Source organism: Pongo abelii, chromosome 16 (genome assembly GCF_028885655.2).
Source record: "Pongo abelii isolate AG06213 chromosome 16, NHGRI_mPonAbe1-v2.0_pri, whole genome shotgun sequence".
Classification (NCBI taxonomy): domain Eukaryota; kingdom Metazoa; phylum Chordata; class Mammalia; order Primates; family Hominidae; genus Pongo; species Pongo abelii.
Genome location: NC_072001.2, coordinates 18666218 through 18691221, shown reverse-complemented (window position 1 = coordinate 18691221; position 25004 = coordinate 18666218). Strand labels below are relative to the sequence as shown.

The 25004-nt window shown below is 45.9% G+C and overlaps 2 protein-coding genes across 7 annotated transcripts in view; one reads left to right on the top strand and one right to left on the bottom strand.

The window, feature by feature from the left end:
- Positions 1 to 6348, top strand: part of LOC129050327 (golgin subfamily A member 6-like protein 7) — a 6897-nt gene extending 549 nt beyond the window's left edge. The window contains exons 2-8 of the mRNA XM_054532331.2: positions 1125 to 1253; positions 2368 to 2418; positions 2507 to 2600; positions 2683 to 2789; positions 4065 to 4123; positions 4452 to 4593; positions 4891 to 6348. Coding sequence (XP_054388306.1) covers positions 1125 to 1253; positions 2368 to 2418; positions 2507 to 2600; positions 2683 to 2789; positions 4065 to 4123; positions 4452 to 4593; positions 4891 to 6048 — 1740 coding nt within the window. The 3' untranslated portion in view covers positions 6049 to 6348. The remainder of the gene's footprint in view (positions 1 to 1124; positions 1254 to 2367; positions 2419 to 2506; positions 2601 to 2682; positions 2790 to 4064; positions 4124 to 4451; positions 4594 to 4890) is intronic.
- On the bottom strand, positions 1193 to 25004 carry LOC129050394 (E3 ubiquitin-protein ligase HERC2-like). 6 transcript variants are annotated; one of them, XM_063716496.1, is made up of 10 exons: positions 24628 to 25003; positions 22121 to 22279; positions 21919 to 22035; positions 21362 to 21505; positions 21145 to 21269; positions 19286 to 19464; positions 19097 to 19194; positions 9461 to 9595; positions 1377 to 1447; positions 1193 to 1276 (listed from the first exon to the last, which is right to left on the bottom strand). In XM_063716496.1, the coding sequence occupies exons 5-10, from the start codon at positions 21226 to 21228 to the stop codon at positions 1235 to 1237; spliced, it is 609 nt and encodes a 202-aa protein (XP_063572566.1). In that variant the 5' UTR covers positions 21229 to 21269; positions 21362 to 21505; positions 21919 to 22035; positions 22121 to 22279; positions 24628 to 25003; the 3' UTR covers positions 1193 to 1234. The 6 variants fall into 6 exon arrangements, 3 of the variants coding, with proteins under 3 accessions (XP_063572566.1, XP_063572565.1, XP_063572567.1); XM_063716495.1 differs by having other exon boundaries at positions 1242 to 1447; XR_010137329.1 differs by lacking the exons at positions 1193 to 1276; positions 1377 to 1447; positions 19097 to 19194 and adding exons at positions 1460 to 1583; positions 7382 to 8789 and having other exon boundaries at positions 24628 to 25004.

The following is a 25004-nucleotide window of genomic DNA, read 5'->3' as shown; positions in this document are numbered from 1 at the left end:
GTTTGGGCTCATGTCTCCAAGTACCTGGGTCCCAACCCTGCGAACCCCAACCCAATCTCAAAGAGGCAACTTGGGCATAGCACTGATGTCACCCGTCCCCCACCACCCCACGGAGGAGTGGAATGTACTGATGGCACAGTCCCTCTAGGAACTGTCATTACTGCTGCAAGACTGGCCTTTGATCTTAGGACCCATCCCCTAAGTGTTCTCACCCCGTTTCTGGTTACGCTGGTTGCAGCACAAATTTCCATCTGGAAGGGGAGTGGGGACCATGTGACCTAGGATCAAGAAGTTTCAGGCTGCCTTACTCCCTTAACACAGAAGTTGACTGTTTGAAAAGCCTACACCTCCCTTGTGAACTCAAAATGTTGACAGTGTCTCTGGGTGGCAATGGGAGGACGGGTTTGGTTTGGTTTTCTCCCAGGCTTCTACTCTCCAGAGAGACTTCAACAGTTTTTCCTAAGTTCTCCACCTCATATTTGAATTCTCCATGGTTCTGGCACCAGAGTGCCCATCAGTCAGTGATCTTTGAAGTGAGATTTGCTCATCTTCTGTGGAAGAGACCTTGGGAAACTGAACTTGACAACTTGAATCTTCCTCATCTCATCTCAACCTGGGGTACTTTCAGTGCCACAGGATACATATGGGGCATCTTTCTGAAGCATCACTTTCCCTTGATTCTCTTGAGAGAGACAAAACATTAATGTTCTTAGGGATGACAGTCACACATATATTTCTAAGAGACTAGCAGACTTCTCTCCAAAATGAAGCTTGGGTTGTCCTCTTTCTGTTCAATTCCCAGATTTAACAGAAAGGCTGCCTTCTGCCCTGAGGATACGTGACTTTTACTTTTCTACCTCTGCCTCTGGTTTTGGTCCCTGGCAGCTGCGGATTTGTGGCAAAATCCCAGAGCTCGGAGGCAGAAGAATGAGTTTCGGTTCCATTATTGCCTTTCTTTTAGCCATGGTATCAATCTCTCTCAGTCACTAAGTGATTGCAACAACACCTTGTACAGTTGTCGGTGGCATTAAATCAGATAGTCTATAAGAGTATTTTGTATAAACTGTAAAGTGACTGTAGGAGCTTGTAGTTCTCATGAGTATCACTGCTCCTCTTTTCCACAGTTTACAGATGATCATCAGTGGAACAGTGCTGGTGCTGGTACCGGAGCAACCGACAGCAAACAGAAGAAAATAAATAATGGCACTAACCCTGAGAAAACCACTTCTGGTGGTTACCATTCACCTGAGGATGTGAGTCTTGGCTGGCTGGTCTCCTGAGGACAAGGGGCACAAGGGGAAGTCGAGGGTAACTGTTGAGATTGTGGAAGGAAGAACTGCTGGGTACTGGTTAAGAATTCTGGGTTTGAATCCTACCTCTCTCTCCATCTGCGAGGGACATGATTTATGGCAAATTGCTTGAGTTCTTTGGACCTCTCTTTTCACATCTGTAAAATAGGGGTGGTAATGTTTTACTTACATGTGTGAAGCTTAAATCAGATTTGTTGTTGTTGTTGTTGTTGTTGTGTTAATCTCTAGTCCAGGGCCTGCTGTAAACTCCTCTCCTCTTTGGGCTTCCATTTCCTGAGGAGGTAGAGTTAGAGTATTAGAGGTTTCTGTTTGCTCTGAGACTCTGGGATTTAAAGATTCACTAGAATGGAAACCTTGGGGCCAAGGGCTCCTGTCTGCCTTTTCCGTCCTATATCCCAGCTGGGAAGAACTGTCCGTGGCCCCTATGTGCTTGCTCAATGCTTGTTGAATGAACACATCTTTCTAAATCACAAGCTAGCAGAAGGGTGGGCTTTTCTCACATTCCATGTCTGAAGGTTTCTGTTACTGTCTTTTCTGGAGAATCTAGTTTCAGACTTTCAGTATTGTGGCTGTGGGCAAAAACCAATAAAGACTCAAATCCTTTTTCTTTGGGCATTAAGGAGAGTTGATCAGTTCGTGTTCCCATTGGGTCTAAGAACTTTGCCCTTAAAATCCATTCCTGACCCCTGCCTACCGCTTCCTGGCCTGGGGAATAGAATCGAGGGGCTACCCTCAGTCACCTTCCTTTGACTCTCCCCACAGAAACAACAGAACCGAGCTCAGCTGAAAGAAGTAACATGGTTTCTTTCTTTGCTCACGACATGACTGCTGGGTTTCGGGGGCACTCAGATGTAGAGGCCCCAGTCTCGTCTCGCCTACTCCCAGTACGGGGAGGAAGGCTCACCTCCCAGATTCCACCCCATCCCCACAGGGTCCCTGATAACCTGGTCCCATGGGTGGGCCTGTCCTGGGGCAGTGGTGCCATTCTGGGGGCATGTCTCTTGCTGTGCCATCTCTGCCTCCCTCTAGTAAGAGCTCTGTCTTCCTCTTCCTATAGGAAAAGCAGGAAAGCCACCAATATCAGCAAGCCCTAAGGAGGCAGCTAGAGGTGAGTGGAGGGTGTGAAGTTCCCTCCTGTCATCTGGAGAAGGTTTCTTTGCTTCTCTTTCAGCACTTGCTTGTCTTTTCTCCCAAAGGCCCAGGATCATACCATACGAATCCTTATGTGTCAGAAAACTGAACTGGAGACAGCGCTCTATTACAGCCAGGATGCTGCTAGGAAATTTGAAGGTGGGAATCTGGGCACCCCATCTTCCTTCAACCTGGCATTTTCACAGGCCTTTGGGCTGCATCTCAAACTCTCTCATTCCAGAAGAATCCAAGGATCTGGCAGGATGCCTGCATCATTCCTGGAACTTTGCAAGAGAGTTACAGCGGGCTCTCTCTGCTGTGTCCACACAGCACAAGAAGGCGGACAGTGTGAGTCCAACCACCTACCCGGTCCCCTGGGAGCCCAGCTTCACAGATGGAGGAATGAGCCTAAAGGTCCCTTCTGCAGGATGCAGTGTCCTGCCCAGAAGACAGCATGGGCCATTTCTTGCTGCTTTTGTATGTGGTTGTTAGAGGCAGGTTGGGGCTGGGTCAGCTGCTGTGAGTGAGTTGCGGGGCGCTGTGGGGAGCGAGCACTGGACACAGAGCTCCGAGGCCAAGTGCCCACCCTGCCCATACTTGGCTGTGCCCTTGGTCAAATCCTTGGTGGGGATTAGGGTACTTGTACCATGAAGGTACAGAAGAGTATCTTTAGTATGTTACCATTTGTGTAGAGAGAGGGAACACATGTACGTGTGTGTGTGTGTCTCTGTGTGTGTACGTATTATGGTAATATACATAAAACATGTTTGTAAGGATTCATAAAAAACTCAGGCGAGAGGAACAGTATTGGGGGGAGATATTTCCCTTCTGTACCTTCTGAGGTTTGGACTATGCCAATGTATCGTTCTTTCAAAAATCAACAAAGGATTAATTTCCTCCTCCTTATCTGTGCCCCTATCCCCACCAAAAGAATGGGTTTAGAGAATCAGATATACCTGGGTGTTGAAATCCCAGCTCTAAGTGATCTTAGGCAAGCACTTAACCTTTAATACCCCATGTTTTTCATCTACACAATAGAGGTGATAATGATAACTGTCTCCTATGGTGGTGATGAGGATTAAATGGGATTGTTAGCTTAGGGCCTGGTGAAGCACTCAATAAAGTTTCCAACAGTGGTAGTAATAATAGCAATAGCAGCATTACTGTAATAATGCTGTATACAGTAATAGTAAAATTTTCTCATCTCTCTGGGCCCCTGTTAGCCAGCTAACAATTCAGTCTTTTTCCCTGTCCCTTCCACCCTTACTGAGTTCTTTGAAAAACAAGTGAGAGCCAGGTGTGGTGGCACATGCCTGTAATCCCAGCTACATAGAAGACTGAGGAGAAGAATCACTTGAACCCAGGAGGCAGAGGTTGCCGTGCGGTGAGATTGCGCCATTGCACTCCAGCCTGGGCAACAAGAACGAAACTCCATCTCAAAAAAAAAAAAAAAGAAAAAGAAAAAAAAATTATACCATGGACTTGGAAATGCCTTGAGAACATGTCAGGTGGGATTGAGAGGGAGCAAGTGTTACTGTGGAGTAGTCACTGTAGCTGTCATCACTGGTCGGTCAGCTGCTCCTCTGCCTGCTGTATCCTGACTTGACCTTTCTCTATTTGCAGTATATCAAGGAGTTAACAAAGGAGAGGGACGCTTTGAGTCTGGAGCTGTACAGGAACACGTAGGATAGGGGAAGGTGGGATGGGAGGTCTGAGAGCCCTTAGCGTGGGTGGTGTGCTGGGAGGTGGGGGGTACAGGTGAGCATGGCAGGGGGTCATACAGGTTTGCATGTGTGCACAGGGAAGCTCCAGTGCCGGCTGTGCCACTGACTCATGGGGTAGCCTCAGGCAACTCATGTCTTCTCTCTGGCCTGCCACCTGGGACTTTTAATTCCTGGGTCCCTTCTAGTGCCACGGTTCTGTGGTTGTGGGGCGAGGGTAGAGGGTCGATCACCAAAGCGGTCCTTTCTGTTCTTCGTTCATTCCTTTCTCTGTTGCCTCCTGCCATAGCATAACCAATGAGGAGCTGAAGGAGAAAAATGCCAAACTACAAGAAAAACTTCGACTCGTAGAAACTGAAAAGTCTGAGATCCAGCTCCACATCAAGGAGCTAAAAAGGAAACTGGAGACGGGCAAAATCCTGCTGCCACAGGTGACCAGCGGCAGCCCCGGGGGGTGTGGGAGCCCCATCCAGCTGGGACCATGGTCTAGGGATCATGCAGGGTATGGGGAGGCTCCAGCCAAGAGCTGGAAAATTTGGGTCCTTGTTCTTGTCCCACCATAGAATCCTCTAGAGTGTGCTAAAAATCTACAAATTGGGACCATGCCTGGGAAATCAGAAAACCTCAGGGTTAGGGCTTAAAATTTCTTTTTAAAGAATCATAGACTAAAACCGTTATTTTATAGATTACATTTATATACCTAGCTTATGAGTCTATTTCCTTTTGAGGTTCAAACCAACACTTTGCAGGAGGAGAAGATGTGGAATCAGGAGGAGGAGCTACGGGATCAGAAGGAGAAGCTACGGAAGCAGGAGGAGAAGATGTGGAGACAGGAGCAGAGGCTGCGGAAGCAGGAGAAGGAGCTGCGCGAGCTGGAGGAGCAGATGCGGAAGCAGGAGGAGCAGATGTGGGAGCAGGATAAGCAGATGCGGAAGCAGGAGGAGCATATGTGCGACCTGGAGGGGCAGATGCGGAAGCAGGTGGAGGAGATGCAGAAGAAGGAGGAGCAGATGATGAAGCAGGAGGAACAGATGTGGGAGCAGGAGAAGCAGATGATGAAGCAGGAGGAGCATATGTGTGACCTGGAGGGGCAGATGCGGAAGCAGGAGGAGGAGATGCGGAAGCAGGAGGAGCAGATGATGAAGCAGGAGGAGCATATGCGCGACCTGGAGGGGCAGATGCGGAAGCAGGAGGAGGAGATGCGGAAGCAGGAGGAGCAGATGCGGAAGCAGGAGGAGCAGATGCGGAAGCAGGAGGAGCGGATGCGGAAGCAGGAGGAGCAGATGCGGGAGCAGGATAAGCAGATGCAGAAGCAGGAGGAACAGATGCAGGAGCAGGAGGAGCAGATGCGGAAGCAGGAGGAGCAGATGCAGGAGAAGGAGGAGCAGATGCGGAAGCAGGAGCAGATGCGGAAGCAGGAGGAGCAGATGTGTGAGCTGGAGGAGCAAATGCGGATGCAGGAGGAGCAGATGAGGGAGCAGGACGAGAGGCTGCGATTTAAGGAGGAGAGGCTGTGGGATCAGGATGAGAAGATGCAGGAGGAGGAGGAGAAGATGCGGGGGCAGGTGGAGGAGAAGATGCGGGGGCAGGTGGAGAAGATGCGGGAGAAGGAGAGGACGGGAGAGCAGAAGATGCAGGAGGAGCAGTGCTCAGAGCCCTGCCTCCCTCCCTCTGAGGATCTGTATGATACGAGCCACCCTGGCAGCGTGAAGCCTGCACGAGAGGCCACGGAGGGTTCTCCTGATGACAATTGCACTGCACAGCAGATCATGCAGCTGCTTGGTGGAAGGAAGAATGCCCAGGAGCGCCCAGTCTTAGGCAGCACCTCCTGCATCCCATTCTTCTACCGAGGAGACAAGAGAAAGATGAAGATCATCAGTATCTAAAAGCCGGCACTGTCAACAAGGCCTACAGAAGTGTAAGCCGCCACGTGACCTTGTGAATATCGTCTGAGAACAAACTTGAAAAAAGAAAATTTATTTTAAATTGTGGCAAAATACTGGCCGGGCACGGTGGCCGGCACCTGTAATCACAGCACATTGGGAGGCCTAGGTGGGGGGATCACCAATCCCAGCTACGTGGGAGGCTGAGGTTGCAGTGAGCCGAGATCACACCACTGCACTCCTCTCTGGCTGACAGAGTGAAACTCCCATCTCAAAAAAAAAAAAAAAAGAAAAAAATTCTACTTGAGGACTCTAATATCTATGAATGTTTCTATTTTTTTTTTCTTGGTCTTTCTCGTTTAGTCTTGTGTTGTCTTGTCTTATGGCATGCCTAGTAAACTTTTATCTGCCTCCAGAGAGTATTGACTTTGACTTTATGGCACACAATTGGCGTTCAAGCAGATCACCTTCATCTAGTTTGGGACTAAGCTGGCTCAAAGCAGGTTTTAGTTTTTGTGACAGCTGGTCTATTTTTTATTCTTTTGGATTCTTAGGGGTGGCCCTTCCAGGATCCCCACCAAGGTCCCATCTCCTTACTGGGACCCAAATTCTCATTATGTCATTTCAGCCCTGTGAGAGTGCCAAACATTCAGCTAGGCTCTCCAGCCTCTTAACTATCACTTCATACTCAGTTTCTTAGCCTCTTAGCCCTCCACTGTTGACCAATCACCAAATGGGGGAAAGCACTACAGACTGTCAGGGTCACCTCCTAGGCCTGGTCACTCAAGTCCTGGCTGAGGTCTCCAATTACCTTCCAACAATTGTTTTTGATGGTGAGGGGGGACACATTTTTGTCCAGTTTTTCTAACTGTTCCTGTGGGGAGGCTAATCTATAACAAGCTATTCTGCCTTTAATGAATGTTGAAAACTTTTTTTTTTTTTGAGATGGAGTCTCGCTCTGTTGCCCAGGCTCTAGTGCAGTGGTGTAATCTCTGCTTACTGTAACCTCCGCCTCCTGGGTTCAAGCAATTCTCCTGCCTCAGCCTCCCAAGTAGCTGGGATTACACGCATGTGTCACCACCCCTGGCTAATTTTTATATTTTTAGTAGAGACGGGATTTCACTATGTTGTCCAGGCTGGTCTCGAGCTCCTGACTCAGGTGATCTACCCGCCTCAGCCTCCCCAAGTGCTGGGATTACAGGCATGTGCCACTGCATCCAGCCCATCTGTCTTTTTAAAAATATTTCTGATTTGAGGTATTTTATATTCCATGAAATGCACAGATCTGGTTTACATTTTGATGACTTTTAACAAATGTATTACCCATGTAACACACCTCCTTTGAAGATATGGAACATTTCTATCATCCAGAAAGTTCTCCTGTGCTTTCATCCTGTCCGGCACTCCCCCAGCAGCTGATGAACCTGCTGAGGACATTGGTACAGGATTCTGACCTCCCCAAAAGAGCTACTTTGACAAGACTGCTTGCCTTACCCGGCACTAAATCCCTGCCTGCTCTCTCAAAATTTCCATCTTTAAACTGCTTGTACCTATAACCCTCCCACATGAAATCCATAGATAAACCAGCCCACAGCCTAATATTTACTGTATACCCAAGCTTTCAGAAATACGACTCCCAGGAGTGGGGACTGATGGCTGCATCCCCTCCTCCTCCTGGAAGCCTCTACCAGCCTACAGAGCCCACAGAGTAGATCTCACCAGGCAGCTTGAGCCTGAAAGTGCTGCGGAGCCTCCTGCTGGTTCACCCTCACTATGGTGGCAGCTGCACGGGAGCAGCTGGGCTCACCCATTAAGCAAGAAGACATTGGCTTGATACTGACACTCCAACCCCAGCCTGGGCAAGCCTGGCTGAAAGGACCCTTCCTTCTGGTCAGACTGTGGGGAGATGGGCCAGAGCATACACGCTCTACCGCCCTCCTCATGCTTCAGCTGTGCTTCCTTCTTAACAGAGGGAGCAGCTCATGGATTTGGCCAAAGTCTTCTTGAGGGCTGTAGGTTTGACAGGCTGGGTGTGTGGGGGCCACTGTGCTAGAGAGACAGACTGGTGTGTCAGAAGGCAGCCACCTGGCCAGAGGGGGGTCAACCTCCTTGGTAACCCCCTTCCCCCATCTGGACACAGAGCCCTGCACTCTCCACATGTGACTGCTCCCCTCAGAGCTGCCTCCAGAAGAGGGGTTCTAACCCTGTGGGTGGGGACATTGTGTTACTTTACAGTGGGCCATGGCTCCCTCTGATATCTCCAACTCAGAGGCAGTAGAGAGAAGATGAGAAATTCCCTGCACCTCTAGTCCTAGCTACTTGAGAGGCTGAGGGAAGAAGGTCACTTGAGCCCAGGAGTTCAAGGCTGCAATGAGCTATGATTACGTCAATGCATTCCAGCCTGAGCAACAGAGTGAGACCCAACCTCAAAAACAACAATAATAAGTTAAACATAAAACTACCACATTATTGGCCAGGCATGGTGGCTCACACCTGTAATCCCAGCAATTTGGGAGGCTGAGGCGGGTGGATCACGAGGTCAGGAGATCGAGACCATCCTGGCTAACACGGTGAAACCATCTCTACTAAAAATACAAAAAAGTTAGCCAGGCATGGTGGGGGGCGCCTGTAGTCCCAGCTACTCCGGAGGCTGAGACAGGAAAATGGCGTGAACCTGAGAGGCGGAGCTTGCTGTGAGCTGAGATGGCGCCACTGCACTCAAGCCTGGGCAACAGAGCGAGACGCTGTCTCAAAAAAAATAAATAAACATGTAAGCATTCCACATTATTGACCAATTCCACTCCTAGGTATAGACACAAAGAATGAAAAGCAGACACTCAAGACACTTGTAAACCAATGTTCATAGCAGCATTACAACAGTCAAGAGATGAAAGCAACCTGATTCCCCACTGATGAAGGGATAACATGTGGCTTACATATATAATGGACTAGTACTGAGCCTTTAAAAGAAAATTCTGATGCATGTGGATGAACCCCAAACACCTAAGAAGTTCAATAACCCAGTCACAAAAGGACAAATACCACATGACTCCCCTTATAGGAGACACCTTGAATAGTCAAATTCTGAGACAAAAGTAGAATGGTGGTTGCTTGGGGACACAAGGAGTTAGTGTTTCATGGATACGGAGTTTCAGTCAGAGAAAAGGCAAAAGTTGTAGAGATGGATGGTGGTGATGGCTGGGCAATAATGTGAATATACTTAATGCCAATGAACTGTACACATAAAAATGATTAAAACGGCAAGTTTTATGGTATGTATATTTTACCACAATATGTAAATTTTTTTAATTACATTTTTTAAATTGTTATGAAAAAATACAAATAATCCATCCAAGTCATTTAGAAAAGGAGCATCAGATCAAGCTTTTCAAAGTGCCAAAACTCAGAAGATTACCTGGTTGCTTGCCCCATACCCAGCTGTCCAGAATTGACTTGGCCCTATATACAGGTGCAGGAGTTTCTTCTTCATCTTTTTTCTTTTTGTCATTCAGATCTTCTTTCTTTGTTCCACTTGGTTCGACACTATCATCTGCAGAATTAAAGATTTTTTAATCTGTAACTGCTTTTCAGAATGTCATACCGTTAGTCTCTGCAAATGTCCCTCCCCGAAAAGTTACAACACACATCGTTAACTGAATGGCATGCGGTGTCCCCCACCCCCAGGGCTGTGAGCATGTGTGACTAATAAACTGCTACTTCATCTGTCCAGTGTCAGCGTCCTATGTTCAGCCATCCCATATCCCTAGGGCAGGAATCTTGTAGGGTTATAAACAGAACTTTAATCAACCTCTCCTTGGTTATTTTACTGGTTCCATGATACAAGTTTTTCTGTGCAAAAGATCTGAACAGAAACTTCACAGAGGATACAAGAGTGGCAAAGAAGAACGTGATATTCAGCATCGTTAGCCATTATGGAAGTGCAATTAAAACCACAACGAGATCCCACTAGACTTGTTAGAATGGCTCAACTAAAAAACACTGATAACACCAAGTGCTAACAAAGACACAGAGCAACAGAAACGTGACAGATTGCCAGTGGGAAGGCAAACTAAAACAGCCACTTTGGAAAACAGTTCAGCACATGACCCAACTTTCACACTACTAGGTCTTTATCCTAGGGAAATGGAAACTATATTCACACAAAATCTGTACAGAAATGCTCACAGCAGGATTACAATTGGGAAAGAAAAATGGAAACAACCACAAGGTCCTACAGTAGCAGAATGGATAAACACCATGTTGTACATGCACATGACGAGATACTATTCAGCAATAAAAAGAACTATCAATACACAGAACAGCAGATAAACCTCAAACATATAACTGGGAGTAAATGAAGATGGTTTCAAAACGTTACTTAAAATATGGTTCCACTCACATGACATTCTCAAAAAGAATACCCTATACTGATGGAGAACAGATCAGTGGTTGCCAGGGTATGAGGCCAGGGAACACGTGATAAAAAGGAGCAGCACAAGAGAGCTTTCAGGGTGATGAAACTTCTCCATCCTGATGATGATGGGGGTTACGTGAATCTATAGAAGTCAAAATTTACTGAACTACATACCACAATAAAATAAATTTCATATAAGTTTTTTAGTTAAAAAAATGTTGGCTGGGTGCGGTGGCTCACACCTGTAATCCCAGCACTTTGGGAGGCCGAGGCGGGCAATTCACAAGGTCAGGAGTTCGAGACCAGCCTGGCCAACATGGTGAAACCCTGTCTCTACTAAAAACACAAAAATTACTCAGGCTTGGTGGCACATGCCTGTAATCCCAGGTACTTGGGAGGCTGAGGCATGAGAATGGCTTGAACCTGGAAGGCGGAGGTTGCAGTGAGCTGAGATCACGCCATTGCACTCCAGCCTGGACCACTGAGTGAGACTGCCTTTCAGAAAAAAAAAAAAAAAAAGGAAAATATCTAGGTCCAGGGAGGACAGCTGGAATAGTCTGGTGGAATCATGTCAGAGCAGGGAGCTGGGTCTGGAGGGCTGGAGTAGGGTGTGGCCCCACTCTAGGAAGGAACTAGGAAACGCATCCTGGGTGAAGCAAGAGCAGAGTCCCGTTCTGCAACAGGTGAGCATTTATCTTGATCTGAGAAACTACATGCACATTTAATAAGTCTCACTTAGCCTCTTATTTTCCTTAACAACATGGAAAATGAGAGAACAAACAATTCAGAAGGTTAAGACATGAAATACATTTAATTCAGAAATCATACACAGGAAGGTAGGAAATGAATGGGGGAAAAAAGCAGCTAATGGAAAGTGAAAATGGGCCAGATGCGGTGGCTCATGCCTGTAATTCCACCACGTTGGGAGGCCGAGGTGGGCGGATCACTTGAGGTCAGGAGTTTGAGACCGTCCTGGCCAACATGGTGAAACCTGATCTCTACTAAAAATATCAAAATTGGCCCGGCATGGTGGCAGCCACCTGTAATCCCAGCAGTTCGAGAGGCTAAGGCAGGAGAATTGCTTGAACCTGGGAGTCAGAGGTTGCAGTGAGCTGGCATCTTGCCACTGGACTCCAGCCTATACAACAGAGCAAGACTCCATCTCAAAAAAAAAAACAAAAAACAAAAAGTGAAAATAACCCAACATGTACTATGCAAAGCCTCTGGCCTAACAACAATACATTACCCTTTTAAATCTTTACAAACAACCTTGAAGGAGGCAGGCTTTGTTGTCTCCAGTTTACCAAGGTAGACACCTCGGATCACAGAATACAGAGTAGAACCCAGCCAGAAACACAGCTCAGGTGAGAACACAGGTGCTGGCTCTAAATGCCACACTCTGCCCTACGTGTGTGTGTGTGTGTGTGTGTGTGTGTGTGTGTGGTCACAAACCACAGCCCAGGGGCCAAACCCAGCCCACAGCCTCTTTGTGTATGGTCTGAAAGCAGAGAAAGTATTTTACTTTTGTTGTTCTTTTGAGACAGTCTTGGCTCACCACAACCTGTGCCTTCCAGGTTCAAGCGATTCTCCCAGGTTCAAGTGATTCTCGTGCCTCAGCCTCCGAGGAGCTGGGATTACAGGCGTGCATCACCATGGCCGGCTAATTTTTTGTTTTGAGTGGAGATGGGGTTTCAGCATGTTGGCCAGGCTGGTCTCGAACTCCTGACCTCAGGTGATCCGCCTGCCTTGGCCTCTAAAAGTGCTGGGATTACAGGTGTGAGCCACCACGCCCGGCCGCTGTATTTTATATTTTTTAATAATTGAAAAATAATCAAAAGAAAAACAGTATTTTGTGACTTGCAAACATTCTGAGGACTTCATCTTTTGGTGTCCATAAATCAACTTTACAGAATGAACGTCCCCTGCCCGCTGACGCAGTATTGTCTGTGGCTACTTTGGCACTACAGCTGCAAGGTCCCATGGCTATGACAGAGACCATAGGGTCCATTGAGACCTTAAAATATTTACTATCTGGCCCTTTAGAGAAAGTAGGCCACCCCTACCCTACATCTGGCTATAAATTTTACACGTTAAAAAAATGCAACATTCTTAATTTTAAACTCAGTACACTGGAACACTGCTCATCTCCCTTCTTCAAGATGAAAAGCTTCGACAGTCACCAGGAAGCAGACAAGAACCCTAAGTACACCTGAAGAGTTATTCTCAGGAGCATAAATTACAACATTTTACAACAGCAAAAGCAGGATGAAGTCACTGGAGGGTATGAAAACAACCAAGAGTAATTAGCACCACCAGCTCCAAGACCACACCACATCAGCTTCAAAGTTGTCTACTCTTCCTTTCACTACTGTACACTTCAAAGTAGACACAGAGAAAATCGAACACATACTGCCCAGACACATTGCTTATGGAATGCTGGAGAGAAGGGAAGCGAGACCTGCCATTGGCCAGGTGTGGTGGCTCACGCCTGTAATCCCAGCACTTTGAGAGGCCAATGTGGGAGGATCACTTGCACCCAGGAGATCAAGACCAGCCTGGCCTACACAGCAAAACCCCATCTCTACTAAAAATACAAAATACGGCTAGGCGTGGTAGCTCACATCTGTAATCCTAGCACTTTGGGAGGCCGAGGTGAGAGGATCACTTGAGGTCAGGAGTTCCAGAGCAGCCTGGCCAACACAGTGATACCCCATCTCTACTAAAAAATGTGGCTCATGCCTATAATCCCAGAACTTTGGGAGACTGAGGTGGGTGGATCACGAGGTCAGGAGTTCGAGACCAGCCTGACCAACATGGTGAAACCTCATCTCTACTAAAAATTCAAAAATTAGCCGGGCGTGCTGGCGTGCACCTGTAATCCCAGGTACTCAGGAGACTGAGGTGGGAGAATCACTTGAACCCGGGTGGAAGTTGCAGTGAGCCAAGAAGGCGCCACCGCACTCCAGCCTAGGCCACAAAAGCAAGACTCCGTCTCAAAACAGAAAACAGCAACAACAAAAATTCCACTGTCAAGACAGCAGCGTGACCACATGCTACATCTCTTTCTTCTATAGAACATCATTAGACATAGTAAAAAAAAAAAACAGTATTTTGAGACAGAGTTTCATTCTGTTGCCCAGGCTGGAGTGCAATGGTGTGATCTTGGCTCACTGCAACCTCCAGCTCCCAGGTTCAAGCGATTCTCCTGCCTCAGTCTGCGAGTAGCTGGGATTACAAAAAAAAATACATACATTTTAAAGCAGAGTAAAAAAACTGATAACTAAGCGTGGAGTGGAAAGAAGGGACCACCGAGGACTGGAAATGGCAACGTTAGACTATGAACTAAATTTCTCCCATGGTTGATTTGGCCTATGCCCAGGAATGAGCAAAGACAGCAGGCCCGTGAGACTGGAAGAAAGATGGAGTCAGCCATGCTAGAGTTCTCTCACCGTTATCATCTTTGCAAAGCTGGTCTCACCATTTATTGAAGTGAATTTTTTTTTTTTTGAGATGAAGTCTTGCTCTGTTGCCTAGGCTGGAGTACAATGGTGCAATCTCGGCTCACTGCAACCTCCACCTCCCAGGTTCAAGCAATTCTCCTGCCTCAGCCTCCCAAGTAGCTGGGATTATAGATGCCCACCACCATGCCTGGCTAATTTTTGTATTTTTAGTAGAAACCGGGTTTCACCATCTTGGGACTCACAATACACATCAGCCTATCACATCTCCTGCTTGGCAGGGATGGTCATGATCCTCATTTCCCAGTTAAAGAAACGAAAACTCCATTATGGGGTTTCACCATATTAGCCAGGCTTGTCTCCAACGCCTGACTGCAAGTGATCCAAGCGCCTCGGCCTCCCAAAGTGCTGGGATTACAAGTGTGAGCCACTGCACCCAGCCAATTAGGAGGAAATATCCAACATTTAGCCAGGTGCAGTGGCTCACTCCTTAATCCCAGCACTTTCAGAAGCTGAGGTGGGAGGATCACTTGAGCCCAGGAGTTTGAGTCCAGGCCTGGCAACATAGTGAGACCGTCTCAACACAACATTTAAATATTAGCCAGGCATGGTGGTGTGCGTCTGTAGTCACAGCTACTTGGGAGGCTGAGATGGGAGAGTGTTTCAGCCCAGAAGGTCAAGTAAGCTGTGACTGTGCCACTGTACTCCAGTCTGCATAACAGAGCAAGACCCTGTCTCAAAAAAAAATCCAAAATATATAAATAATTGATACAACTCGAAACAACCCAATTTTTAAAATGTTTAAAAAAAAAACTTGAAGAGACCTTTCTTTAAAGAAGACATGAAAATAGGAAGTGGGTATCTGAAAGGTGTTCCGCATTGCAGATCATTAGGGAAATGCAAATCAAACCCACTGAGATACCCCCTCACACCCCTTATGACCATTATCAAAAAGTCAAAAGATAAATGTTGGCAAGAGTGCGGAGAAATCGGAACTTTTGCATACTATGGATGAGAATGTAGATTGATACAGCCATTCTGGAAAAGAGTATGAAGATTTCTACAGAAATTAAAAATAGAACTACCATATGACTCAGCAATCCCTCTTCTGGGCATACAGCTAAAGGAAATGAAATCATTACTTTGTAAACATACCTGTATTCTCATGTTCATTGCAGCCTTAATCACAATAGCCAAGATATGGAAACAATCTAAGTGTCCATCAATGGATAAATGGATAAAGAGTCTGTGGCACACATACACAATGGAATATTATTCAGCCCAGAAAACAAACAAGGTCTTGCCGTTTGCTGTAAGATGGATGAGGCTGGAGGATGTCATGCTTAGTGAAATAAAGCATACACAGAAAATCAAATATTGTATAAACTCATTTATATGTGGAATGTAAAAATGTAAATAAATAAATCTACAGAGATAGAGAGTAAAACATTGTCTACCAGGAGAGGTAGGAGAGGGGAGGAATTGGGGACATGGAGGCCAAAGGATACAAAGTAGCAGGTATGAAGGATGAACAAGTCTAGAGATGTAATGTATGACATGAGGACTGCAGGGAACGAAATTGTTCTGTATGTGAAATTCATGCTCAGTGAGTAGATTTCAACTGCTCTTGCCACAAAAGCAACAAGGAAATGGAGAACTATGTGAAATGATTGGTGTGTTAATTTCTTTCAGTATAGGAATCTTTTTACAATCTATATATAACCTGTAACATCATGTTGTAAGCCTTAACTATACACAAGAAAATTCATTTTTAAAAAAGAAAAATTGACAGTCAAAGACTGACAAAGCAAAGACTAAGTAAATAAAAACAGGGGTAACTGTATTTATATCTGTTAGTCAAAAAATGAGTGACTGACTGAGGCAAGTGCCTCCATCAATAGAGCTTTGTGGAGCCACAATTTGACGACACCCCCGGAAAAAACACACAAGCCACAGAAACACCTGTGACCTGTGCTTTCCAAAGAGGGTTTTGGGAACTCAGCATGTAAGGGGAGAAAGCAGGCAGGAGAGAAGAAAGGGAGGGGGAGCAGGCAGTGAAGGGGTGGTTACATTCTTAGGAAGCTCTAATTAGTGCTCAGTAAATCTTCATTTTACATAAGATAAGGTAAACATCTGAAAAGAGGGAGGAAAGATCAATTATGCAGCCATCTCAGGGTAGGTGGAAGAGTGATTGATCTCATGTTCTTGTTCTGTACCTGGGAAGGTAAGCCTGTAATCAACAATGTCAGTACCAGATTGAAAAGAACTCAGTTTTACGTCTTCAACTGAGGTTGCAGAGCCAGGGTTAAAATGGGCATATGCTTATTTTATAGGGGGACATGGATCCTGAAAGATTTAGGGGCTAGCAAGGAATGTCCCTGTGAACACTTTGTAAGGGGGGCCATATGGAGAGGTATGTGGCCTTTTGTGGCAGTGGGGACCTGGCTTATGTCTAATGCCATCACACAGGGTTGTGAAATGGCAGCTCTCTCTTTGGGGAGAAAGAATGGTAGTGTTGGATGACTCAGCTCCCAAACTTACGTCTCCCTTAGCATAACAGGTTTGGCAGTTCCAAGACTTTATTTTCTTTTACATATTAAAAAAAACTCTAATGAAAGAGCTATGTGAGAGATAAAGAGGGTATTTCCTAATGATAAAAGGGTGCAACCAGCAGGGAGAAAAAGGAATTCTAAATTTGTTTATGCCTGGTAACCTTAAAACACGCAGAACAAAGCTTAACAAACAAAAAAAGAAATAAGTTGACGATCATTGTAGGAAACTTTAATATCTGTGTCTCAGCCACTGAAAAATAAACAGACAAACGTCAGTAAGGAAATAGAATCGTTAAAGGATGCATTTAACATGCTGGACCTAATTGAGATACGTGGTACACTACATTCAACATGCCGAATACATATCCTTTTCAAGTGCAGAAGCAATATTTATAACAATTAATCATATTTACGATCATTGAGAGGACACAAATACAAAGAGTTTTAGTTATACAAATATTTAATTGTAGTGGAAGTATAAGTTTGGAAATTAAGCAAAACATTTTCAGTATGTTAAAGGGATGAATAAAATCAAAGTTTGCTTTTTTGAAACACTAATAAAACTGATGGCCCCCAGCAAGATTAAGAAAACAGACAAAAAGCACAAACTCCAACCACAGACCTTATAAGTATTAAAAAGATAAATAATAGAACAACTTTGAAATTTTAGATAATGAACAAATTGATTCAGCAAACACAGGTTACCAAAATGAATATTCATATATATGTAATTGAACCTGTAATTAAACACCTTATAAAGAAAACTATACAGTCTCACATGGCTTAATAAGTGAATTCTTTCCAAATGCTTAAGGAAGAAATAGCACACATCTTACATAAACTCTGTCAGAAACAGGAGAAGAAACATTTTCCAAATTGTCTAACCAGCATAGCTTTAATAATTCATATTAAAACCTCACAAGTCTGGGTGTGGTGGCTCACACCTGTAATCCCAGCACTTTGGGAGGCTGAGGCGGGTGGATCATGAGGTCAGGAGATCGAGACCATCCTGGCTAACATGGTGAAATCCCGTCTCTACTAAAAAATACAATAAATTAGCCAGGCGTGGTGGTGGGCGCCTGTAGTCCCAGCTACTCGGGAGGCTGAAGCAGGAGAATGGCATGAACCTGGAAGGCGGAGCTTGCTATGAGCTGAGATCACTTCTCTTATTTAGTTCTCTTATTTCCATTGGTTAAAGACCACAATGTGTAAAATATGCATTATCAGATTAGAAAAACAAAACAAATATCAGAAAAACGTTTTTCAAAATAGCATTTGCTAAAATCTATGAGAGAAACTTGCTCTAAAACTTCCTGTTTCAAAATTTTACTGTGTGTCCAACAAGTTCATTTTTCTGGCTGTGGACAGCAGGCCCACACCACGCCACAAACCCACCCCATGCCAGAGACCCACCATGGCCCCATGAACAGGCCAGCTGAGAGCTGCAGCCACTGCCCAGGGCTCCCTGCTCTGTCCTTGGCTTCCTGATCCAACCTGCCAGTGCTTTGCTTTCTCTAAGTGTAGAAACTAAAGCCAAGAGCCCAAGTTTACAAAAAGCACATTTTTATTAAATAGAGGTACAAACGTGTTTCATTTTCTAATAAATCTCTTTCACAAATCACCTGCTTTTTTGCTCTTCTTGAAGTTTTTTTTTTTTTTCTTTTTTGTGACAGAGTCTGGCTCTGTCGCCCAGGCTGGAGTGCAGTGGCACAATCTCTGCTCACAGCAAGCTCCGCCTTCTGGGTTCCCGCCATTCTCCTGCCTCAGCCTCCCAAGTAGCTGGGACTACAGGCGCCCATCACCACGCCAAGCTAACTTTTGTATTTTTAGTAGAAATGGGATTTCATCGTGTTATCCAGGAAGCTCTCGATCTCCTGATCTCGTGATCCACCTGCTTTGGCCTCCCAAAGTGCTGGGATTATAGGCATGAGCCACTGCACGCAGCCTGTGAAAAACTTCTGAGTATCATCATACCCTCCAACTTCTCCTCTCACCTATATTTAAAAGGGTCTGCTCTTTATCCTAACATCTATACTAGGTAATTTTCAGAATATTCCTTCAATCACCAAACACATTTTTGAGATTCTTGTGCTAGATTTCACTATCTTAATATGAAATCCAATCATCACCCATTAAAATACAATACAGGCCAGGCACAGTGGCTAACGCCTGTAATCCCAATACTTTCAGAGGCCAAGGCAGGTGGATCACCTGAGGTCAGGAGTTTGAGAGCATCCTGACCCAATATGGTGAAATCCCATCTCTACTAAAAATACAAAAATCAGCCAGGTGTGGTTGTGGACACCTATAGTCCCAGCTACTTGGGAGGCTGAGGAAGAATTGCTTGAACCCAGGAGACGGTGGGTGCTGTGAGCCAAGATCATGACATTGCAGTCCAGTCTGGGCAATACAGCAAGACTCCGTCTCAAAAAAAAAAAAAAAAAAAAAAAAAATTATTACGTAAATAAATAGGCTGGGCATGGTGGCTCAGGCCTGTAATCCCAACACTTTGGGAGGACAAGGTGGGCAGATGACCAGAGATCAGCAGTTCAAGACCAAGCTGACCAACATGAAGAAACCCCATCTCTACTGAAACTACAAAATTAGCCAGGCGTGGTGGCACACACCTGTAATCCCAGCGGCTCGAGAGGCTGAGGCAGGAGAATCACTTGAACCTAGGAGGTGGAGGTTGCAGTGAGCCAAGATCACGTCATTGCACTCCAGCCTGGGCAACAAGAGTGAAACCGTCTCAAAAAAACAAACAAAAAAACAAAAAAAGTAAATAAATACAATACAGTACAGCTACTACGATTTACCTAAGAAGCTGTTGTAGGAGCTGAACCAGAGGCAAACACTGTTTGCCAGAAGGCTCACAGATCCCCGTATTAATAAGGTCTTTATCCAATGGAGTCCTGCTTCTATGAAATGTTGAGGCATTCACTTCCTGTTCATCAATTTCTTTTTCCTTCTGTGCTTCTTTTTTGGCCTCAGTATCCTGTAATTCATAAACAGAAATTGTTTACAAGTGATCTCATCAGCAGGTGTGAAGGCACACAGGCTGGCTGAGCCCTGACCCCAATGCCAAGCTATCCCAGCCTCAGTGGCTAACGCACACACCTACCCACAGGCCCCCACCTGCCCTGTTGGAAACCCTAACTCAGTTGTGCGGTTCCAAACAGTGTCTTCTTTTTACAGATCCAAGGTCCAGGCTGCCTCTGCTGATGCTTTCCAACCTCCTTCTGTGAAGTCCCTAAAATCCTTAACCCTGCTACTGGCTCTCACAAAACCCAATGAGATCTGCCCCACATACGCAGCATCCAGCTGCTCTGTAAGGACAAGAAGAAGCTGGAATTCTCACACACACTGGTTCAAATGTAAATGGCAGAGCCACTTGGGGAAACTATGAACACACACTGACCCCAGGACCTAACAAATTCCACTCCAAGTGTTTACCCAAAGGGAGAACATATGTCCACTAAAGTACTTGTACACAGCACAATCGTGGCAGCGCTACACGGCCAAAAACCAGAAAGCTTGGGCGTGGTGGCTCACGCTTGTAATCCCAACACTTTGGGAGGCCAAGGTGGGGGGATCACTTGAGCCCAGGAGTTCGACACCAGCCTCTGCAATACAGCGAAACCTTGTGTCTACAAAAAAATCAAAAAACTAGCTGGGCATGGAAACACGTCTGTGGTCCCTGCAACACAGGAGGCTGAGATGGGAGGATCATTCGAGCCTAGGAGGACAAGGCTGCAGTGAGCCAACATCAGGTCACTGCATCCAGCCTGGGTGACAGAGCAAGTCCCTGTCTCAAAAAAAAAAAGAAAACAAAAACCAAAAGCAATTAAATGCCCTTCAATAGGGGAATGAACTAACAGTACTACACCTATAAAATGGAACACTTCCCAATAAGAAAAACGAAGTCACAATACACATAACAGTGTGGAGTGAATCTGAAAATCATTCTCCAAGGCAAAACAGGAAAGTGTGCATACTATACAGTTATATTGCTGCAACACTCAGAGCAGGCAAAATGAATCTAATCTCAGGGCAGGGGAGTATCCTGGCTGCAAGTGCCAAGGGCACAGGGATCTTTCCGGGTGACGGGAATGGTCTACATGAGGAACAGGTTACCTGTTAACTTCACTGAAACAGACAACCTGCAGTATTTCATCACAATTAAATCATAACTCAAAAAAATTTTAAATTAGCACATAAGGTCAGTCGCAGTGGCTCACGCCTGTAATCCCAGCACTTTGGGAGGTTGAGGCAGGCCAATCACAAGGTCAAGAGATCGAGACCATCGTGGCTAACACGGTGAAACCCCGTCTCTACTAAAAATACAAAAACTTAAGCAGGCGTGGTGATGGGCGCCTGTAGTCCCAGCTACTTGGGAGGCTGAGGCAGGAGAATGGCGTGAACCCAGGAGGCGGACCTTGCAGAGAGCCGAGATCGTGCCACTGCGCTCCAGGCTGGGTGACAGAGTGAGACTCCGTCTCAAAAATAAATAAATAAATAAATAAATAAATAAGCACATAAAATAATTTTAATTTAAAAAATACTTGGATATGATAAAAGTTGAGTGTTTTACTGTGTTCTGTTATTCTTCACATGTGTGAGTGTGTATTTCCGATCTCAGTGCACCACCAGGTCATGTGTGCCTCCAAGGCCATACCTGGATCTCCGCAGTAATGGCTGCGTGTAAGGCTGACTCCAACCCTCCAGCAGCCATCAAGCTGCCCACCAGAAGATCAATCATGAATTGACGACCTGGACTTATGTTCACTTCATTGCCTGAAACTGAAATAGAAAGTGTGTGGCAATTGGAGTGAAACGCCATCCCCTCCCAGCACCCTGACCCATGCCCTCTGCTGTTCCTTCCCCGAGCCCACCTGCGCAGGGCAGGAGAGCAGAGAGTGCCCGGGCCTGCTCCTCCGTGGTGGGCAGCAGCACGGACAGCCGCTCTGCAGCACGGCCTGGGCAGCCGACTGCACGATGCTCAGCACGTCCGCGCTCCTGGCCAGGGTCACCACTGTCTGGTTAGGAACACAAACAGAAAACCAAAATTAAAAGCAAGTAGATCCCGTAACGTCAGACTATAGAATACAGAAAGACTTACCACAGGGAATCTAGAGTGGCCAAATGTTAAGAAATGTAATACTACTAACCAGAGACAATTCAGAGTATCAATCATTCCATTTCAACTCTCATTCTTAATAAATAAAATGCCCACACAGGAATGGCGGCAGCTGCTAACCAGCTGACAGCCCCCAGGCAAACAAGTCCAGTAACCACCAGGGCCTCTTCCCCAATGCCACTGAGCCCCACACCCACTGGATGACAGGGTGGGCGGCCTCATGAGGCCCACTGTACTCCTCATCTCTTCCTCCAGGGAAGCTGCCATGTGTGTCCTTGAGGGCCTATCCAGGGTGGCGAGAGCTCTACGTACCATTCTCAGTGACAGCCAGGGTTTGAGCGTCCCCACTCCCACATGCCACATCGGTGACCTTCAGTCCTTATTTAAGCCCAGCTACCAGCATCGGAGTGGCCTCATCTTCACTGGAGCCTTCAAACAGATAGGACAGAGGTTACTAAGTCCTGTAAGAGGCCACCTCCTGCTGCACGCTCCCACTCATGCAGAGCAGACATACCGTGGCCCAGCCGGCCGCAGTTCCCATGGCCCCAGGTGTACAGCTCCCCCTCGGCAGTGATGGCCGCGCTGTAAGTGCTCCCGCAAGCGATGTGCACCACGTGCTTCCCGGCCTGCTTTCCAGAGAAGGCGGAGATCACCTTAGGCTCCTCCAGAGACCCTGGGGAGGATGGGAACAAACAGGAATGCCCTTCTTCTTGGTGTTTTTTCTTATTAGCAAAGGAAATTCAATATCCAAATTTAGACCATCACAGCATCAGGCCAGTTTCACCTTCCAGGTACTTTATAAAATAAGGAAGAGAGAATTCCAACACCTAACACCTCCATGACTTTTTGTTCAGTTGGAACCCGATGCCAAGCATGGTATCCAGTAGAAATATAAAAACAGTGTTTGTTAAAGACTCGTATGACAGGCCGGCCACGGTGGCTCCCACCTGTAATCCCAGCACTTTGGGAGGCCAAGGAGGGCAGATCACCTGAGGTCAGGACTTCGAGACCAGCCTGGCTAACATGGTGAAACCCTGTCTCTACTAAAAATAAAAAATTAGCTGGGCATGGTGGTGGGCACCTGTAATCCCAGCTACTTGGGAGGCTGAGGCAGGAGAATCACTTGAACCCAGGAGGCGGAGGTTGCAGTGAGCTGAGATCGCCCCATTGCACTCCACCTTGGGCAACAAGAACAAAACTCCATCTCAAAAAAAAAAAAGAGACTTGTAAAGTCCATTGCAGCTTTATTCACAATGGCCCAAAACCATGGTCCATCTGCAACAGAAGGAATGAATTACCCATACACACAACAACATGGCGTGTTCTCAAGACATCTGCTAAGTGAAAGACGCCAGAAACAAAACACCATACACTGTATGGCTTTGTTTATATTAAATTATAGAAAAGGCAAAATAATAACAACAGAGAGCAGATCACAGGTTGTCAGGAACTAGAGGTAGGAAGTGGGGATCAAAAGGGTACAAAGACGGCCCTGGAAGTGACGGGAGCACCCCATGTCTTGATGGTGGTGACCCAACTGCGTGCACTTGTCAAAACCCACCCAACTCTACATCTGAAACTCATGCATCTGGTTGTATGGAAGCCTCATAAAGCTGACCGACATTTGTATGTATTTGTTAAATGAATATGGATGGAATGAACCCAGCACTCTGCAATCTACACTTTACAAATGAAAAGTATGAGGCAGTGGGGATTAGGGTAGAGAAGTCTTACTAGTTGAAGAAATTGCAAAGTTAGCTACTATGAACCTGACTTTCAAATAACTGATTTGTAACTACTTAATTTACTAATATTTACTAACACTTCATGTTAACTTTCACTAAATGCAAGTTACATACATGTGGTGTAAGGTCTAACATTAAGACCCAATATTACATGTTGCCTTGACATCTGCTATAAACCGGGAGGTTTTAATGGCCTCAGGGCAAGTTTCCCTGCCCCTGATGCCAAACAATTCTCATCACAGTGACCAGGCACAGGTACAGTTCCAGCTTATGCCTGAGGAGTAGGCCCCACTGCCCTGCCAGCCCAAGGAATTCTTAAAGCAATTATTAAAGTCTTTCTGCAGGAACCACAGCCACTCTCGTTACTACACAGCCTGCCTCTCGCAGCCCCTGGTTCTCTGTTCTATCCTGAGCGAAAGACTAAGAAACTTCCGTCCATCTCGTCTGCCCAGCGTCAGTACTGTGGGATGGAAATCCCTCCCACACTGACAAGGTGAAGAGGTGATTAAAACAATACATATAATGGAATTTTACTCATTTAATCCTAAGGCCACTGAAAATTATTCCTAACCTTACTATGGCTATCATATGAGATTTTCTCCACATTTACTTTACATAATGCTTCATGATGCTATTTAAAATCTAGTTTCCCCTTTCCCTTTAATCTATGTGTTATGGGAAATTTCAAACACAAAAAGCAGAGAGAAGGCCTTTTCTGACCAGCTGGGTCCATCATGTGCATATGGCTTTCGAGAGTCCCCTTGGCCAGGCACCCCTCTCCTGCCCTCTTCATTCCCAACACAGGAACCTGACACCCTCAGACAGGCCCTCCCCTCCTCCTCCTGCAACCCAAAGCCTGCTCTCCACTCAAAGCCAGGGTACACCTTAAAAAGACTTCTGCAATTAACTCCAGCCCACAGGCATTTTCTCTTCTTTCCACTATTTACTTAGCCTTTTAAATTTAATTCTCAATTACTATTCTATCTTCAAGGTAAACTCTTTACGTTCCTTAAAAACAATTACTTAGGTTTTTTTGTAGTAGTTTCCCCACAAAAGGCACTCATTTACGGTAGCAAATTGGATTTACAAGCCTTTCTAGAATGAGGCACATCACCAAATAAGGTGATCTGGTTGTTCTGTTTGTTCATGCATGGAACTGTACCAGGGTGTATGTGTGGAGGGCTGGGGGATGACAAGCAGCATACAATTTGCAAGCCTTCAAATTATAAAGCAGCCTTCTGCCACCAAGAAAATAAGTGATCTCATTCTGACTTACAGTTTGAAAATAGGACATCAGAGGGAATGTCCTGAAAGGAATGAGTTGCTTCACTATTCTCAGACCTGGTCCCACTCTGCTCCCTCTCTCTGTAACTGAAGGTCAATCACAGCTGGGAGAGCCTGCAACAGAGATATTTTTTATCCTTAAGAATTAGCCACGAGGCAGGGCCAGTATTAAAGACAGATAAACAGTAAAACTTTCTAAATTTCACTTCAACTAGGTTCCCAAACCACAGATGACAAGCTCCATGTGGTTCACCTGCCCAATTTACTTAGAGGGACTCAGGGGAGTAATCCCAACTGTGACCATTGCTCAACAAACACTGAGCAGCTATTATCTGCCAGGCACTGAAGTTGTAAAGACGATCAACGGGC